At 42.3% G+C, this 19,247-nt stretch overlaps 1 protein-coding gene across 3 annotated transcripts in view; it reads right to left on the bottom strand.

Annotated features, from left to right (window-relative positions):
• Positions 1-5,023: 5,023 nt before the first annotated feature.
• Positions 5,024-19,247, bottom strand: part of LOC115031727 (prolow-density lipoprotein receptor-related protein 1-like) — a 50,304-nt gene continuing 36,080 nt past the window's right edge. The window contains exons 21-33 of one of the 3 annotated variants that reach the window (XM_029480320.1): positions 19,019-19,205; positions 17,924-18,142; positions 17,354-17,537; positions 15,788-15,989; positions 15,535-15,699; positions 15,001-15,201; positions 13,454-14,000; positions 12,559-12,684; positions 10,481-10,591; positions 8,092-8,328; positions 7,258-7,735; positions 5,662-5,761; positions 5,024-5,109 (exon numbers count right to left, since the gene is read on the bottom strand). In XM_029480320.1, the coding sequence (XP_029336180.1) occupies positions 5,080-5,109; positions 5,662-5,761; positions 7,258-7,735; positions 8,092-8,328; positions 10,481-10,591; positions 12,559-12,684; positions 13,454-14,000; positions 15,001-15,201; positions 15,535-15,699; positions 15,788-15,989; positions 17,354-17,537; positions 17,924-18,142; positions 19,019-19,205 (2,787 nt within the window). In that variant the 3' untranslated portion in view covers positions 5,024-5,079. The remainder of the gene's footprint in view (positions 5,110-5,661; positions 5,762-7,257; positions 7,736-8,091; positions 8,329-10,480; positions 10,592-12,558; positions 12,685-13,453; positions 14,001-15,000; positions 15,202-15,534; positions 15,700-15,787; positions 15,990-17,353; positions 17,538-17,923; positions 18,143-19,018; positions 19,206-19,247) is intronic. The other 2 variants (XM_029480321.1, XM_029480322.1) reach the window with 2 other exon arrangements.

Raw genomic sequence — 19,247 nt, 5'->3', positions numbered from 1 at the left:
ATGAAGAGAAGTTTGAACAAGCATAGCAAGCTTAGAAAGGAAAAATATAAAATACATGGTTCGAGTATTAAAGGAGTACCAGGAAGTGAAATGGAGCAAAATCTTGTGTTCTAGGAGATAACAGATTAAGGGAGCGGGACCTTGGGGCAAGACCCTACCCAGCTGAATTTAGATCCAGGCATGGTGGTACACACCTTTAATCCCAGGAGATAGGCATGATGATCTCTGCATTCAAGGTCAATCTACAGAGCAAGATGCAGGACAGCCAATCTTAGGTAGTGAAGGAGTTGGAGAACAGAAAGCTGGTGATAATGTAATAGAACAAGGGGGCCATGTCCCAGCTCCTGCAAGCAGCAGAACTCTGCAGTTTCAGCCATGTGGCTCTGACTTTAGAGTGAATAATAGAAGGGACTACTTGGGCAAATCAGTGCTGGTTAGCTGGAGCTAAGAAATTGGCAGTGATCAAGAAGAGACCAATGTCACTGAGGTGAAATCTTCTAGGAAGTGTATTCTGTGAGCATATAGAAGCTGTGTTCCAGAGATTGCCAAGGTTGTACCTCCTACTGCAGCTGTACTTGGTAATGGGAAAGAGTCACTAAGGTGGTACTGGTTTTGAAAGCATGAAGGGGTTATGAAGAGCAGCTGAGGCTTGGCACTGTAAGAGGCCATGGAAGACTATTGGTGAAGGTGCAGCCTCAGTTGTAGTTGATGGCCTAGGACTGAAGGGGTCATGCAAATGATTTGAGGATTGGCACCATGAAGAGAGCCTATAAGAGGCTATTGGTGAAGCCTAGTTGGAGTGGAACACCCCAGTGTATTGGAGATGTCATTACCAGTGTATTGGGATGATCACCAAGAACAGAAGCCATAGTGGAGTGGATCAACCTGAGTTTAGAGTGCTACAGAGGGCAGAGCTGGAGAAGTGATGCCAGCCCTTAGGAGGAGCCCAAAAGATCAAGTGGAATCCCAGACACTGAAACAAGAAGCTGTAACATTGAAATTGCCTTGGAGGGCTGGAGAGATAGCTCAGAGGTTAAGAGCACTGACTGCTCTTCAGAAGGTCCTGAGTTCAATTCCCAGCAACCACATGGTGGCTCACAACCATGTGTAATATAATCCGATGCCCTCTTCTGGTGTGTCTGAAGACAGCTACAGTGTACTTACATATAATAAATAAATAAATCTTTAAAAAAAAAAAAAGAAATTGCCTTGGAGACTCAAAGACGTTAAAGATGCCAGAGCCATGGTAAGGAAAGCTGCTAACAGGGAGTGGAACTAGCCCAGAAGAAAACAGTTGTTGCAGTTAACAAAGATGACAAAGGAGTGGAGATCTGAAGACCTCTTTGACATCAGCCATGGAGATGCAGAGTTTGGAATTTGCCCAGCTGGTTTCCTGTCTTTCTTTGAGGATTACAGTTAATTGATTGGATGAATCTCAGAAGAGACCTTGAACTTTGGACTTTTAACATTGTTGAGACTGCTATAGACTCTGAGGACTTTGAAAGTTGGACTAAATGTTTAAGTATGGCCCCCATAGACTCATGTGTTTGAACAAGTCTATGGAGACCAGGGAGTGGAATGTGATGGTTTGTATATTCTTGGACCAGGGAGTGGCACCATTTGGAGGTGTGGCTTTGTTGGAATTGGTGTGACCTGGTTGGAGTAGGTGTGTCACTGTGGGTGTGGGCATACCATCCTCACCCTGGTTGCCTGGAAGTCAGTCTTCCACTAGCAGCCTTTGGATGAAGACATAGAACTCTCAGCTCTGCCTGCGCCATGCCTGCCTGGATGCTGCCATGCTCTTACTTTAATGTAATGGACTGAACCTCTGAACCTGTAATCCCCAGTTAAATGTTGTGTTTTCTAAGACTTGCCTTTGTCATGGTGTGTCTGTTCACAGCAGTAAAGCCCTAACTAATACAAATGTCTTCTGTATTATTAATTCAATACTTTGATATCTTATACTTTTTATTAATATAAAGAATATGTTTTATTAAAAAATTTGCTAGCAAACATAGAAAGTCATGTGTAGTATGTCTTTGAGCCCAATGCACAGGCCAATTAACATTTCTTTCTAAACGTCCTTATTTTTCCAGAAGAACACCCAGAGGTTTCGCTTCTATCATGAATTTCCTGCTCTATTTACTCATGGGCAATTATGTTATTGTGCTGCCTAGGTTTAGGTCAACTTGACACAAGCTAGAGTCCTCTTACAGCAGGGAACCTCAATTGAGAACATGACTCCATATGAATGGGCCATATGCAAGCCTGTAGAACATTTTTTTAAATTACTGATTGATGTGGGAGGGCCCAGTCCATTGTGTGTAGGGCTACCCCTGGACTTCTGACCCTGAGTTCTCTAAGAGAGCAGGCTGAGCAAGCCAGTAAACAACACCCGTCCAACGCCTCTATATCAGCATCTGCCTCCAGGTTCCTGCCTTGTTTGAGTTCTTGCCTTGGTTTCTCTAAATGGGCTGTGATTCAGGATATGTAAGCCAAAGAAACCCTCTCCTTCTGAAGTTGCTTTTGGTCCTGGTGTTTCATCATAGCAACAGTAACCCTAATTAAGACAGCTACAAACTTGAGGTTCTGGTAACAAATGTAAAGAAACGACTGTCATACCCGGGAATCCATCCCATAATCAGCTTCCAAACGCTGACACCATTGCATACACTAGCAAGATTTTGCTGAAAGGACCCAGATATAGCTGTCTCTTGTGAGNCTATTCNNGGGCCTAGCAAACACAGAAGTGGATGCTCACAGTCAGCTATTGGATGGATCACAGGGCCCCCAATGGAGGAGCTAGAGAAAGTACCCAAGGAGCTAAAGGGATCTGCAGCCCTATAGGTGGAACAACAATATGAACTAACCACTACCCCCTGGAGCTCGTGTCTCTAGCTGCATATGTATCAGAAGATGGCCTAGTCGGCCATCAGTGGAGAGAAAGGCCCATTGGTCGTGCAAACTTTATATGCCTCAGTACAGGGGAACACCAAGGCCAAGAAGTGGGAGTGGGTGGGTGGGGGGGGGAGGGAGGGTATGGGGGACTTTTGGGATAGCACTGGAAATGTAAATGAAGAAAATACCTAATTTTAAAAAAAGGAAAAAAAAAAGAAACTGATAAATTAACATATAACATAGACACTGGCATACTAGAAGGTTCTTATGGTTTAAAATGCATCATTTCTACCAGTCAAAAAGGTTATGAAATTGATAAGCCAGCTCAAGAGTTAGGGATGGTTAGGAATTCTTAAATATAGTCTTGAGAATCAATTCTAAAATCATGCCTTTTGCTGAAAAGGACATTCAGTATGTTCTCTAAATTCTTGAATGGAGGAAGGTGTTAAGGGATATGTTACAATAGATTCTGATGGCATATACTGAGGCATACACTCATGGGAAACATAGGTAGTCCAGATATGGGATGAGAGGAGGAGTGGGGTGAGGCACAGCACACTTGGAACTGCCTGACTATGGCCATAGCCTTCTTCCCCTGAAATGATAGGAATTCCTGAGGTCTGCATTAGAATCTGGGTCTGAGGAGCGACTGACAGTCACATTCAAGCACTGAACCTGCAGAAGCTGACTGAGCAAGACAGAACATAAGGCCTGAGGGTCTGGAAGAAGGATAAAGGTCCTGAGGGGACCAAGGAAGCAACGCCATCCTATGCAAAGGGATAACATCACCTGCTTTGGAGCCTGATTTATTTTGTTTGTTTGTTTGTTTTCATGGCAGTTTCATACACGTGTGAAGAGTGAAGCCAGGAACTTGTCAAGGGCAGAATGATCAGTGATGTTAGCTTCCAGGAGGTAGAAACAACAAATTCCTTTTGTGACTGAAGGGACACAGGGTACTGGAAGGTAGAGATGAGTTTTCTCTGGTACAGATGAACTTCTGCACAACTCAATGATGCTTGTCCTACCTTCTAGCCAGAAAGACCTATCGCAGCCTAATCGGGAAGGGAGGCTTCCCTGGCATGTGTTCTTCGGGTCACGTTGATCTTTACTTAGAAGATTTCATACCTTATTGAAGAACATGGGACATTTTATGCTTTGTCCCCAGTAATAAGCCTAGGGCTTCTCATCAGGCTTGGTGGCTTGCACAAGCTCATTCTCTAAGACGATATGCAAAAGTCTAGAAAAGATACCAAGCCAGGAAACTCTTCCAAATGATATCGGGCTTACTACGATTTAGACTCATGTGACTGGTACCATGCTAAGCCATACATAGGCCTTGTATAGGACAAAGTGACTTGCCCAAGGTTGTTTCTACCATGTTTTGGACCATATTATCACTGTGACCCTATACACATCACAAATTCAATGCCTTTGATTCGCCATGAAGCAGTATACCTAGCAAGATGAGCAGACGTATTAGCAGGCCAACCACTTGTGTGGTCCTCAATGAGCAAGAGCTAGTTAGGCTTAATCCTGGTGTAGCCTATATCCTATGTTGATGACCACAGTACCCACTAATGTTATTTTAAATAGCACGAGACATATCATGTGTCTGAGACTCTATATCTACAAAGTACTTTTACCTGCCCCATTAGTTTCAAAATTGATTGACGTTATCATAAAGGAAATGGTTTTTATAAACAATTGCCAACCCGGAAGTGAAATTTATCCAGGCTAGTGATACTAGAGGGCAAATCCTTGACCATTTGCCATTATACGGAAACTTGGCTTTTAACTGGAATGGCAAGAAGATCCCTCTCTTTGGTAAACTAGAAAACTGGTTCAGAGGACTGTCTCAAAGCCAGCATCAGAGCTCAGATTTAAATCTAGAACTTCCGACTGCCACTGGGTCCCATGACTTGGGTTGATGGGTGCTTGGGGCAGAGTCAGAGCCTAAGCTACATAGAAGTCAAACTGGATTCTCACCATATCTAAGGGCCTACAGTTTTCTAATCTCCATGATGTGATCAAAAATACCAGACGACCATCTCTAATTTAAGAAGGAATCACTTGAAGAAGTGATCAGTATTTACCACAAACCGTTAGGAAAGTTAATACATCGTACAACTGTTCAAGCAGCATTTATTTAAATGTTTCAGCTTTTTTTTTCTTTTAATGAGCTCATTCAGTTTGTAACGAGGTTAAGGATTCCTGTGGGAAGAGAGTTGGAATTAGAGAACAAACAAGAAAATAAGTTAATGGAACTAAGTATGTTAGTAGAGGTCATGGGGTTAGGGTACCTGCGTTTTCGGGGTAACTCAAATCCTAATAGCAGCCTACCCCACTCCCAATATCATTTGCCCTGTGTGCATGCTACTGAAATGTCTATTTCACGCATGTTTTATTTTAATTCTCCAAACCAGAGCTGAAGACCAAAGACTGTGTAAGCAGAAGTTTACTATAAATTACAGCCACACTTGCCCACTTAGCACTATTCACAATCTCACTTTTTAAAAGATTTATTTATTTTATGTAAATGACTTCTGTAGCTGTCTTCAGACACACTAGTAGACTGCATCTGATTCCATTACAGAAGGTTGTGAGCCACCATGTGGTTGCTGGGGATTGAATTCAGGACCTACTGGAAGAGCAATTAGTGCTCTTTACCACTGAGCAATCTCTCCAGGCCCCACAATCTCATTCTTTAAGCATGCCTCACCACCCCTTTTCCTCAGATAAACCTCCCTGGCTCCCTCCACATACCTGGTCATCATAGACTTCATTGACAAAAGTCTCACTCTTCATTAGATTTTCTTCCTCTTGGTTATTTTCTTTATCATAGTCCAAATTTCTTGAAGATGTTCTGCAATCAAAGAAAATGATGTCAAAGGAATAGCTTGCATAGGAACCAAGATTAAAATATTATTACAGTGGGGGGAGAGATGCCTCAGTTCTTAACATTCATTTCCGGCCCATGCAGAGGATGAAAATTCAGCCTCCAAGTGGAGGCTCAGAACTGTCTGAAACTCCAGTTCCAGGGAGTTTCTTCTGGCCTTTGAAGGTACTGGACATACATAGCAGACATACATAATGCGTACATCTAGGTAAACACCATGCACTCAACATAAAACTAAATAAATCATATATACATCTGCTGTCATGGTTCATTACATAGAAACTGTGTCTCATTTTAATCGGTTCTTAAATAAAGCAAATGATCTAAAATAGATGATAGTTGAGTCCATTATTATTTGTTACTAGGAAAATGTAGTATGGTTTCTACCCTGAAGGAAGCTCAGTGACCAGTCAATGAGAAATAACTTTAGGGACAGGTAAGGGACAGCAGGACAAAAGTGAAGTAAGAAAGCAGGAAAACATGGAAGAAGGACGGAGAGTAAACCAGTCACCCATTAACCAGCCTTCGCTTGGACACAGTCATACTCCTGCCTTTTCTTTGGTCTGTGAACCGAAGACAGAACAGCAAGGCAGCTCCTCGAGCATCAGGCCCCTTTGTAATTCATCTGTCAGCTGCTTAATGCTCCTTCTCAGTATCTCCATCACCTCCTTCAAACATGTCCTTCCCTCTCTCTATCTCACAATGGCAGGAGTACCATCTGGCTGTTGTTTGTTTTTTTTAAATGACCTTCTTGCCCTTGGATAAAATTTAGTGTAGCTTCTTCACATTATTCCCGAATTTCACCTCTGGGTGTGGGCTAAGCTGTGCCCCACCGATGTCCCCAAATTAATGAAATATAGATGGTGATGATAGGGTCTCCAAGGAGACAATTAAGTTTCATGAGCCCAAAACAAGAACCCCATAACAACAAGACCACCTCCCTAAGGGGGGGTGCAGACACAAAAGAGGAGGAAGATATTGTGAAGGAGAAAGGAAGATGTCCACCATCCACCAACCAAGAAGAAGAACATCAAAGAAGAGCAATCTGCTCAGACTTCTTGAGAGCATGCATTCATGCTGTCTGTGACAACCAGCCTGGCATCCTGGCAAATGACTAACCTCCTAACAGACATTCCTGCAGTCCCGGGTGCTGACCTATCTCATCATGGGTGGGGAATACCCTCCCTTTCCTTCCTGCAGCTTCGTCACAGACTGGCCTTAGCACAGCAGGTTTTATTTACCCTTGCGAATTTCTTACCTCCAACACCGTATCACACACCTCTGGTCTCAAGGAGATTGACCCTATTACTGCCTTTCCTGGTCATTTAACAAGGGCCTCATCCAAATCGCTTCTCAGAAAATGAATTCCTAGAATGGACTTTAAGTCTTCAACCCTACTCATCATATATTATAAGCTGCCATTGAAATGTAATTCTCACACAAAGACACTCATAGCCACTCACCTCTTGAATTTCCGTTTCCTTCTGGAATGTAGAAACAGCCCCCAAACGGCCAGAGCAGCTGATAAAGCAACGGCTCCACCCAGGGCTACGTAGCCACTGACAGGGCCACGCGCTGCTTCTTGGCAGAACTCTCCACCATATTCCACCAGGCAGCGACATTTTCTCAGTTTTCCTTCCATTATGCAGGTCCCTCTCCCGTTGCAAAAGTCTTGGCTACAGGACTTATGTGTTGCTGTCTGTAAATCCTTGGACTGAAGAGTTTCTGCCCTTCCCTTGGTTTCTGGGACCTTGCTCCCTGATGCAGGCATTTGATTGGTTAGTGTTTTTCTAACAGGGTGTCTCATTTCTTCTTGTCGTAGATAGACATCTGTGGTAGACTCAGTAGCCTGAAAAAGCTCGAAAGCTTCTGATATCAACCTTTTCCAAGCTTCTGGCTTCTTAAGTACTGATGTTGAACGGACGTTACCTGGATTTAGACCTACAAAGACCAAGACAGATAAAATCGTTGGCCTAACCTCCTTCCCCTGTGCTGTGGTTACTCAGCCAGTCATTCTATTTAAGCTGGTGGTATCAAGACTTGTTCAAACAGATGTCCAGCTTCTTACAATTCACTCTCATGCTCCCTGTCCTAAAACCAAAGGCATATTAGAGTTCCAGAGGAATGCATAACAATGTATATGCCCAGAAGTTGGAATTTGATGTTGTCCAGGCACAAAACCCAGTGCTAACATGGCAGTAATGTATAGGATAAATAGTTGAGGAGTGGTATTGTATTGGGACTTCCAAAAGCCATGAACACTAAGACACAATGAGTGCTGGGTGGGCGGTACTCACAGTCCACTTCATCAGAACCATCCAGACAGTCAACGTGACCATCACAAATTTGCTCCTTGGAAATGCACCTCTGACCGTCCTTACAGCATTGTGACATTGGAGAGCACTGGACAGCTTCCACACATGTGTGGCCATCAACCAAGCAGTACCCATCGGGACACCAGCAAGTCTTGCCCTCGGGATTCGGTAGACAGATATGACTGCATCCTCCATTGTCTCTTGAGCAGCTGTTGTTACCTGTACATCAGCCCATTCCCAAACCAAAACTACATTAAGTGTGAGATTAGGCTCCAGAGGAGTTTTCTACAAGCTTTTTACAAATACATTAAAGACATATGACACAGATGTTTCAAACAAATTAGATAGCTCTTCAATTTGATTCCTTTTAGTTAATTGGGCTCTCAGTAACGGATAATTCTTCATAGATCGGTATGGCTTTAAACATATCACAAGGGCCCACCTTAAGAAAAATTGAGGGGATCTCTTAGTCATTCAAGACTACATTGTGGGCACACTTCACTCAAATGACAGAACAAGAAATCCCTTGGAAAGAAAACTATTGTTAGTGAAACCATGGAAACTGTGGGGTTTGTTATCCCTTTTATAATGTGAGTAAGAGAGCCATTTCTCACTTGGGATCACTCTTCAAGGCTTAATCTTAAACTTGTAATGAGATCTTACCATGTGAGATATCCCAGGCACTGTACCCCAGAGATGTATGTGATGCAAACTTACACAAAGGTGAAAAGCTGCTTCCTGTAGTTCTAAGAACTTAGCAAGTTCTTAGCAAAACCTGGGTAACCACCTGTCATTGGCAGACGTCTAAAATTTATGTCCCCACCAAGTCAAGACTCTGGGGGTCTCCACATGACTAGCACACTTTTGTAGAGATATGTCTGTCACAAAAACCAAAGGTCAGAATGCTCTTAAGACTAATGTGCCCATCACAACTGGCTGTCCCCAAGTTGATGGTCTGAGGCTCAATCAATGTTAAAAGTAGCTACAATGGAGGAGTAGAATAGGCTAGCTCCACTTCAGAGTTCAAGTGTGTATGTGTGTTGCTAAAGATTCCACCTGAAGTCCCTTGTGTACTAGGCAAGAGCTATACCTCAAAGCTGCCCCTCCCTGTTCCCTTTGCTTTAAAAACAGGATGTCAATAAGTAGCAGGCCTGCACCAACCACCAGGCGTCTCTCAAGTCTCAAGTAGGTGTTTTGCTTATGCCAATACTAGTACTGTTTAGTGTACGTGAGGAGAGTGATATATTCTGGTTTCAGATTTTTGTTTTATGTGAATGTGTATATCTTAGTGTCTGTTGTGCTTTTTGTACTCTTTCTTTGACTCTTTTTTCCTGTTTGTTTATTTTGTCCTGTTCTCTCTCTCATTTATTTTGCTTTTATTTTATTTTTATTACTATTTTTTAGATGCCTGCTTGTATTCTAATGGGGGGGGAGTTTGGGTAGGGAGGATCTAGGAGGAGTTGAGGGCAGAAAAAGAGTAATCAGAATATACTGTATGGGAAAAAAAAATCTATGTTCAAAAAAAAGAAAGAAAGAAAGAAAGAAAGAAAGAAAGAAAGAAAGAAAGAAAGAAAGGAAGGAAGGAAGGAAGGAAGGAAGGAAGGAAGGAAGAAGCAAGAGAGAGGGGGAGGCTTGCTCAGTGTTATTGTTCAGACCCTGGGTTCACAGGAACTATGTTAGATCACAAACACAATCACACCCCAAACAACAACACACAAAAAGGCTCAGATTCTATAGTGAAGATCTTTAGTGCCCCTCAAAGGTCCCTGCAGTCCAGTCTAACCCCAGTACAACACTATTGAAAGACACTGGAAATAGAAGAAATACGGTTTAGTGGGAGGTATTTAGACATGGGAGGCACATCTCCAGTGGACTATAGACTCCAGTCTCTTCCTCTTTTGCTTTTCAGACAGGGGGAAAACAGATTTTCTCTGCAATATACTCCTGTAATAATGTGTTGCCTTGCCATAGACCCTCAAAGCAAGGAGGCACATTCACAGACCGACCCCTGCAAAAACAGTGAGTCAGAAGAAACCTTCCCATTGCAGAAGCCAGCTGTCTCTGGTGTGTGTTATAGTAATAGCCATGGAAAACTAACATCATGTCTACCAACTTCCAGCCCAGTGGATTTACCACAGCCGCGTTTGGTATGCTATTAATAAGGCAATGGTGTCAATGGTGTGCCTGACCCAGACAGTAAGGAACTGTCCATAGACAAGAGCATTGTGCAGAACAGCAAGACTTTTAGACAGGGATATTTTAACATAGTGGGAAACACAAAGACATTCCAAGAAGATGGTAGCGTGGAATGTCCCCTCCATGGGAACTCAGTAGACTGCAATGTCGTCACAGTCATTGGACATGTACTTACCCTGTTGACTAAGGACACTATACACTTTTAAGTCTACAATCTTCTGGTCCACTTGGAACCACTGGCTTTCTGAGACTTGTGCTTTGTTGTACCAAACTCTGGTGATCTGGGCTGAAACAAAAGCCAGTGAGTAACTGTTAAGAGAAATAGAATCCATGGCAGAACCATTTCCAAAGCAAAGGATTGCATTCAGTAGGAACACTTTAACTCATTCATGTGATTTAATGCAGCAAAGAGATTTTTTTTTCAGAAGAGGTACATATTTTTCTGAGTTTTATTGTGAGAAAGAAGATCTGAGAGAACTTTGTAAAATGATAAGCTTCCAACCATAACAAATAGCACATGAGAGCCCAGTATGGGGTGACACACAATTATAATCCCAGTACTAGGGAGGCCAAGACAGGAAGACTGTGTAATTGGGGCTAGCCTGGGCTACAGAGTGAGAAACAAGTAAACAAACACAAAAGCTAAACAAAGTCAAATTTACCTGTCAATAAATTATAGCTAGAGCAATAATAGATGTTGGACTAGATAATTAAAACATGTGGCCCTTAAATGCCATCCATGTGGTTAATGAAGATTATCTCAAAATCTATTAGAACATATCTCTGGAAACAGCTCATTTGTGGGAGTCGTGAGGAATCCTAAAGTGGGTGGAAGGAGACTCATCATATGTCATATACCACAGATCCTCTGGGGTAGTACTGGCAACTTGCTTTGCTGTGGCTGATAGATATTTGGAAATTTAAGGATACAGGTTTATTTTAATTTTTTTCTAGTTTCCTTAAATCTAGACTCATTAGGAGTTTATTCACGGGAATCTAGCACAGATACAGTAATGAATGAAAACACTGTAACTTTGGACAATGAATAGCCTAGAAATGCCACATTAGAGTCGGGAATAAAGCTCTTTGCGTGTAAGAGAAGCAGAAGCAGGAGTTTACTGGGGAAGGAAGGGATCCGTTGATAAGTAAACAGGCTTTGGGAAAGGCCATAAGGGGTTGACAAAGAATAAACCATCACAATAAACACAAACAAAAATGTCCCAGTGAAACCCATTTCTTTGTATGTGAGCATGCAGAGTAGAAGAAGAACATACAAAAGAACATACAAACTAGAAAGGGTCATTTAAAAATGAAAATAGAAAGAACGTTGTATAATCTGCCTAGTACCTCATGTTTCCTTTGTCAACTAAAGACATGTATTGTCACTTCTTGGTGAGCTGGAACGGCTAGTAACTGAGGGTGGACATGCCACCTAGTCCCAACTCTTGGCCCTGTTCCCTCTGCAGTAGGATTGCCCAAAGGTGCATGTGTTGAACACTTGGTGTCCAGCTTGAGGATACGACAAAGGGAGTTAGAATTTTAGGTCCTTAGCCTTCCTCTTTCTCTCTTTTTGTTTTTGTTTTTGTTTTTGTTTTTTTTTTTTTTTGGAGGGAACTGGATTCTCCTCTATGTGATCCACCAAGACACACTTCATCACTGAAGATTCAGTGCAGCTGGAACAAGTGAACTGAAATCCATGGATCAGACTTTCCTCCTCAGAAGCTGGTAAGTTGGTTGCCACGGGTGTTTTGCCACAGTGACAGATTGATAACATGACAGTAAGGACCATGCTATGAAACACAGAAATTTCAGGACCTAAGCTTTATCATATAGAGTAGTTGTTCTCAACCTATGGATAGTGACCTTTTGGAGGTCACATATCAGATATTCTGAATATCAAATATTACATTGTCATATTATCATACTACCCGACTCACCACAGTGGCAAAAATACAGTTATGAAGTAGCAACAAAAAATAGTTTTATGGCTGAGGGTCATTGTAACATGAGGGACTGTATTAAAGGGTCACAACATTAGGAAGGTTGAGGACCACTGATGCAGAGAATAACCAAACAAGCAAAAGGTCCTCTAAGCCACAGATGCACTGTTCTGCATCCTCTGTAGTCTAGGGAAGTCAGTCATTCTTCTAAAAGAGAGACCCTGCTAGGCTCATGTGCTAAGTAGAAGCAGATACCCTTTGGATTGCAGGAGTAAGTTCAGACCACACTTCAGTCTACACAACGGAGACCTACCATCATCAACAGTTGTCCACAGCATCATGTCTTGACCACATGCGAAGAGGTGAAGACCCTTAAGTCCTTGGTAGTCCACTCTGTATCTTGAGCCATCTAGTTGAATACTTTGTATAAGCCCCTGCCCTGGGAAGAGATGGTCAGTTAATTTCATGTAGTCTTAATAGCTATACTACATCCTGAAGACTGTTATGTCTTGTTCCAGCTTCAGGATGACACTGTTTGTCATTTGGAACCTGAAATCAATTCTCCGTTATTCACCTCTCCATAACAGTGATTCACAACAATTTATTAATACATACATACATATATAGTATATATGATGTGATGCATATGTGTATGTGCATGATGAGCAAGTATGTAATCATGTGTTCACATATGAGTACAGGTATCCTGTGTCGCAGCATATGTTTTAAGATCAGTGGACAAAGCCAGGTTTCTGTCTTAACTTTCCATCTTGTTTGAAGCAGAGGCTCTTTATTGTTTACATCCTCACATACCAGGCTAGCTAGCCCATTAGCTCCTACCCCCAATATCACCACAGGGCAACTGGTATGTGCTGCTATACCCACATTTGCAGGGGGTTCCTGGGATTTAGACCTAGGTCCCCATGCTTGCAAGACAGGTGCTGCCCCCCCCCACCTGAACCATTGTCCCAGCATTATTATCCACATATTTTGAGTTTTCAGTCTTATCCTTACAAAGGGGCAGCCGCATGACTCTGTGGGTTATACTGTACTACTTAGGGATGCATCTATTTGTCTCTACTGTGTTGGCAGATTCAGGAGATCTGAAGGTTCTTTGAGGTTATAGCTGAAGATCATTGACCAGAACTTCATTATTCAGCACAGGGTCTGTGAGGTTCATATCTAGGGTTCAGATATTAATTGCTTACCAGTATCAGCCCAGTATACTCGGGTCCCTGAATCCGAAAAGGCCAGGCCCACAGGCACCTGGGATTGCAGCCATAGTACTTTTCTCCCACTGCCATCCATAGAGGCGCATTCAATGCTGGAGCCATGTCTCCCGACATCCTGTGAACCCAAGTCTGCCAAGCACATGGCTGCAGTAGGTGGGTGGAGGACAATAGAAGTTGGGCGGTAAAGGTTTTCACTGAGCAAAACAATGGGGTACTGGCCGTTTGAGAAAGCAACGTTGATGTAGGGATTATCAGTGTCGATCCAGTATATGTTTCCACTCATCCAGTCCAAGGCAAAGTCAATCACCGTCCCCTTCACAGAGATGACTCTCCGCCACGAGAGTATCTCTGGTTCTTTCATCCTCAGTAGCCTGATGTCACTGGTGTTGAGCTCTGACAGGTACAGGGCCTTTTCCTGGACAAGGTAATCCACTGATGCCAGCTGTTTGACACTGGTGAAGGGAAGTGTTCTGTGTTCTGGAACAGTTGTTTGTTGTGAAGTCTTAAGATTTTTCAGATAGATCTATGGGGAGAAATTAGATAGATGACATTGATCAAGTCTATTTGAATCTTCTAATGTCAATATGATATTGGTGCTAGGATTCTTAAATTAATATTTTCAGACATTCTATATTCTGAAAGCAGAAAACAGTTGACTTGTTCCTTTCCTTGAGCCTCTAGCACTGAGAATTCCTGAGATCTGTGTGTCTTAGTCAGGGTTACTATTGCTGTGACAAAACACCATGACCAAAAGGAAGTTGGGGAGGAAAGGGTTTATTTGGCTTATGCCACAGTTTATCATCAAACGCAGTCAATACAGAAACTCAAACAGGGCAGGAGACTGGAGGCAGGACCCGATACAGAGACCATGGATGGGTACTATGTACTGGCTTGCTCAGTCTGTTTTCTTATAAAACCCAAGACCACCAGCCCAGGGATGATACTACCCACAGCGGGCTGGGCCCACCCCCATCAATCACTAATTAAGAAAATGCCCTACAGCTGGAACTTACAGGCATTTCCTCAATTGAGGCTTCCTCTTTTCAGATAACTCTAGCTTGTGTCAAGTTGACTTAAAGCTAGCTATTGTATCATGCATTTTGATGACATGATCCCTGTTAAAGGTCTTTCTCTTTAAACAATATTAATTAATATCACACTGGCACTGGAGCTAATCTTCAACCCCAGAGGGTATGCCATTGTTTTACAATGCCAAGAATTGGCAAGTCCTCTGGGTGGGGACTTGCATGACTGTACTTTTAGCTAAGTATGTCTTAAAGTGCACATCATTTTCATTTAAGCATTTCAAGAAAACCTTATGTTGGTCAGCCGAGCATATCAAGATATTTTGCATAACAAGAACACACAATGTATGATGAATACTAAAACATAAGTTGTGTTTTAAGAATTTTTCAAGGGGAAGAGCCTCCACCATTTACAACTAAATGTGGAGACATCTACACTCAGTCAGAAACAGAACACAAGCCAAGCTTAGGCATGTCAGAAAAGCTCTAGAACAGTACCTGGGTGAGAACAGTGGGCAATACCAGGAACACAAACCCAGACTCCTGGAGGGAGACACAGGTGATTCCGTCATCTGCCAGCAGGAGGCCAACAGGACAACGACAACTTCCCTTGGCTCGTGGGCTCAGAAGGCACAAGTGAGAACATCCTATGTCCAGACAAGGACTAGAAGACCTAGGCTGGAGGACTTCATGCATTATCTGAAAGAAAAGAGCTGGATGCTGCTAAGTGCTAAATCCTTTCAAATAGAAAGTCAACCAATTCTTCGCTCCTCTCCTTCCTTCCCTCTTTCCCTCCTTCTCCCCCTATCTTCTACCTTCCTCCCCTTCTCTCTTTTTCTGTGTGCCCCGTTGAACACAGAGCCTCATGCCTGCTTAACATGTACAACTCTGCCTCTGAACTACAGTCTCAGCCCCCAAAAGTGCTCTTAATTGCTGTAGATGGTGCATGTAAACTTGGTGATTTGGGGTAGCTCATAGACATAGCCTTTTTCAAGAGGACTAGGGAGATGTTTTAAAGAGTACTCCACATACCTTGAGTCCAAAGGGCTGTCCAGAATGCTTGATGAGGACAGCCCTGTCCTTGCCTGTCATCTTCTCCGCATGCTGTATTGTTCTTGTCTGAAGGTCAGACCAGAAGACTTTATCTTCGAACACAGCCACTGAAAAGGGGCTCTTGATTTGTGTTAGCTGCATCATCTACAATGGTGAAGGTGAGCTTTCTGGGGTGAGTTTTACACAAGACCCATGATATTTCAACTGATCCTAATGTCAAGAGGACACTTACACTAATGCCACTGCCATCTAGGTTGACAGAGCCAATGCAGTGAAATTTCTCATCAGACCAGAATATCTTCCAACTTAACTGGTCAAGAGCTATGCTAGTTGGGCGGCCAAGGCCTTGATTGACAAGGATCTTTCTGCTGCCACCATCCATGCCAGCTTGCTCGATTCGAGGTTCTTCTCCAGTTTCAGACCAGTACATCAATCTATGTGGATAAAAGCCAGCTTTAAGGTAGGACACCACCTTGGAGAACATGTCTATCAATGAACTTCTTAAAACATTGACTTTCAGAGATTAAAAAGATTCCATATGTGTCTAAAAAATAGTAGCTTAGAGGTCAATGTCATCATAGCAATAAGGAAAAATTACTGAGCTATGGATCAATCAATGTTTCCTCAACTTTTCAAATTAGTTCAGTTTCTTAAGTATAGTTGTGAAATATTAAAAGGAAATTTTCTTGAAAGTTTATGATGATTGCTTAATTGTCATTAATTACCACTAGAATCTTGGGAGTACAATAGCTCACAGCCTGGAAGGTATTCATGGAACTTACCAGTCTTTCCTTAACTAGAGGGTAGGTTAAAAAAGCAAGTGAATGAGGAAGGAAGGAAGGAAGGAAGGAAGGAAGGAAGGAAGAAAGAAAGAAAGAAAGAAAGAAAGAAAGAAAGAGAGAAAGAAAAGAAAGAGAAAAAGAAAGAAAGAGAAAAAGACAGAAATAGTGAGAAAAAGAAAAATAGAAAAAAGGAAAAATCAAAATAGCTTTTAAAATTGTCATGGATGGATGTGTAGGTGAAACCTCCTTATTGCCTATGGCTGATAAGTGTACTAGAAACTACGGTTAATTTCCTGGAGTGAGCCATTCTGACAATTTCTGATATGCATGAAAAGGTAAGGAAAAGAAAGGATATCAAATGTGGGTTACCACTGGACCATAGGTTTCCCATATCTTTTTCCTATATTTGTTATTCACAGAGTCATCCCAGTGGCAGAACAGGAATGCTAACTTAACTTATGTGTCTTTTGGCTGGAGGTTGGGTCAATGGGAAATGTTCTTGCCTTGAAGCCTGACAATGTGAGTTCAGTTCTTGGAAACGAAATGCTGGGAAGGAAGAACCAGCTGCTACAAGCTATCCTGTGACTTCCACACGTGCACCATGGCACTGGAACATGTGCACACAAGTGCACACATACACACTAATTTTTTAAATTATAAAATTGCACCCGTTTTCAGAAAGAAAAGACTGTAAGTGGGATCATTCAGGCTTAACGCAAGTCTGGACGATCATAAATTAACTATCCTTACTTCCCTCCTTATCTGCCATTTAAAAATCATACGTGTGTTCCAGGAGCTCATTACTTTCCTTACATGCCACTGTCTGACCACAATGTAAATTGCACTTTGAACTTTTCCCAAAGTTTGGGTTGATACCAATCAGCATTAGATCTAAAACCAGACGTTCATGTTTCCAATTCACTCATTCTGGATTGAGCTAACACAAGCATCAAAGTAGAACTCAGGAGGAATAACAAGCTTGAGATTCTTAACCTGGTGTTTTGACACCAACTCACCCATTTAAGGGATCCAAAGCCAAAGACTGGGGCCGAATCAGGTCGTCATCCAAGACAACTGTGTATTCAGATTTTCCTCTCCCCATAGCAGTTAACTGAATTGCCAAAATCTGGCCAGCTCTCCCATCAGTCCAGTAGAGATTTCTTCCAATCCAGTCAACCCCTATACAGTCTGGCTTTATCCCTAAAGAGACCATTCAATAGGTGTGCTTATGCTAAACGATAACTTCAGTAGGCTTAAGTCAAAAGACTAGGCTCATATGCCGTATTCATTCATTTTCCAACTATGTGCATATGCAACACAGAAAACTATTAATATGTCCCAAAAGACTATTGTAGAGGAAGTTCATCATTAAAGCAGTGGTCGCTGGCTCGCAGCTTGGTAGAACCCATGTCCACCAAGATGACAATGGCTCTGTCTTTCTATTGCTTTCTAGCCAGCAAGCCTTGGTCTCTTTCAATTGAAGAGATAGAACCCAGCCCATGTTTATATTAGTTGTCCCTCATCATATTATTTATGCTCTGTGTGACATTGTGTGGGATTAATAAGAGCTTTCCAGACGTGCATACCTTGCACCACTATCCCGTCCTTCTTCGTGGCCATACTTGTCCACCTTATACTTTCTGCATTGGGATCTGCCCAGAAGATTTTCTGATCCACTAAGTCATAGTCCACAGAGTAAATAGCCAGGTTCTTGTCTGCAGTTGTCAGGATATCTTCTTTTAAGCTTCTCAGGCCAGAAAGGAATAGGTTAAACTCAATTGAAACAAGCAGGATGGGCTCAGCACCTGCCCAAAAGAAATGGCTTTCAACATGACCATAAAGGAGTTTATATAGTGAAGAACAGCACAGGATAAATGAAAGAACATGACACAGTGTGGGGCCTTGGGCTTATTGTTGCCAAGGCTGGGCTGCCAATTAGTTCACATAGAAGAAGTGTTTTATAAGAATGATTACAGTAATAACCACATTTTAAAAGTATATAGAATACAACAATTATTAGCTTAAATAAACAGTAATATCTTTTTTACCTTCTTATTTAGTGTACCAAATTGTGAGTTTCATTGTGACATTATATTAGACACATCAGTGTACCTTGCTGACATCCACTCTCTCCCTCCACTACCGTTCCCCACAATGTTGGCCCACTTGCTTTCTTCAAGTAGTTCTAGTTCCATTTTCATGTCACACAGGCACATGCACACATTCCACAGGTAAGAGAAAATATGTGACATTTTATCTTTCTCCTATAACCTCTCTCATTCTCCTCTCCCTTTCATCCTTTGTCCCCCTCCCCCATAGTCCCCCTTTAACTTCCATGCCATGCATCTATAGAAGACAAAAATGCAACATTTGTCTTCTTGAGTTTGGCTTATTTCACTTAACACAGTGTTAAGTCTTCACTTAACACACTTCCACTCATTTTCCTGCAAGTGATATAATTTCACGTTTCTTTATGGCTAGGTAAATTCCATTTATGTATATACACCACACTTTCTTTATCCACACATCTGTTGATAGACATTAGGCTGGTTGGGAATGAAATATTGGGGCAGGTGGGAAGGAGAGAAATGTTTGATAAGTCAGATTGACCCACAGTCACAGAGTCAGAGATTCAAAGCTCACTAGCCACGACTTAGAAGGTAGTCCCAGCTCCAGGTTACCTGTTGCCTTACAAGTGTGGCCATCAGGGCCCAGCAAGTAGCCAGGGTGACAGGCACAGATGTATGAGCCCTCAGTATTGATACAGGTCTGACTGCAAGGTTGACCAGATGGCTGTTGGCACTCATTTACATCCTGACAGATTTGGCCATTGCTCTCCAATTCAAAGCCTGGGGCACAAACACATACCTGAAAAAGAAGCCATCAGCATATTCTGAAGACAGAACAGTG

Source organism: Mus caroli, chromosome 8 (assembly GCF_900094665.2).
Source record: "Mus caroli chromosome 8, CAROLI_EIJ_v1.1, whole genome shotgun sequence".
Lineage (NCBI taxonomy): Eukaryota > Metazoa > Chordata > Mammalia > Rodentia > Muridae > Mus > Mus caroli.
The sequence above is the reverse complement of the archived record's forward strand: the minus strand, read 5'-3'. Positions and strand labels throughout refer to the sequence as shown.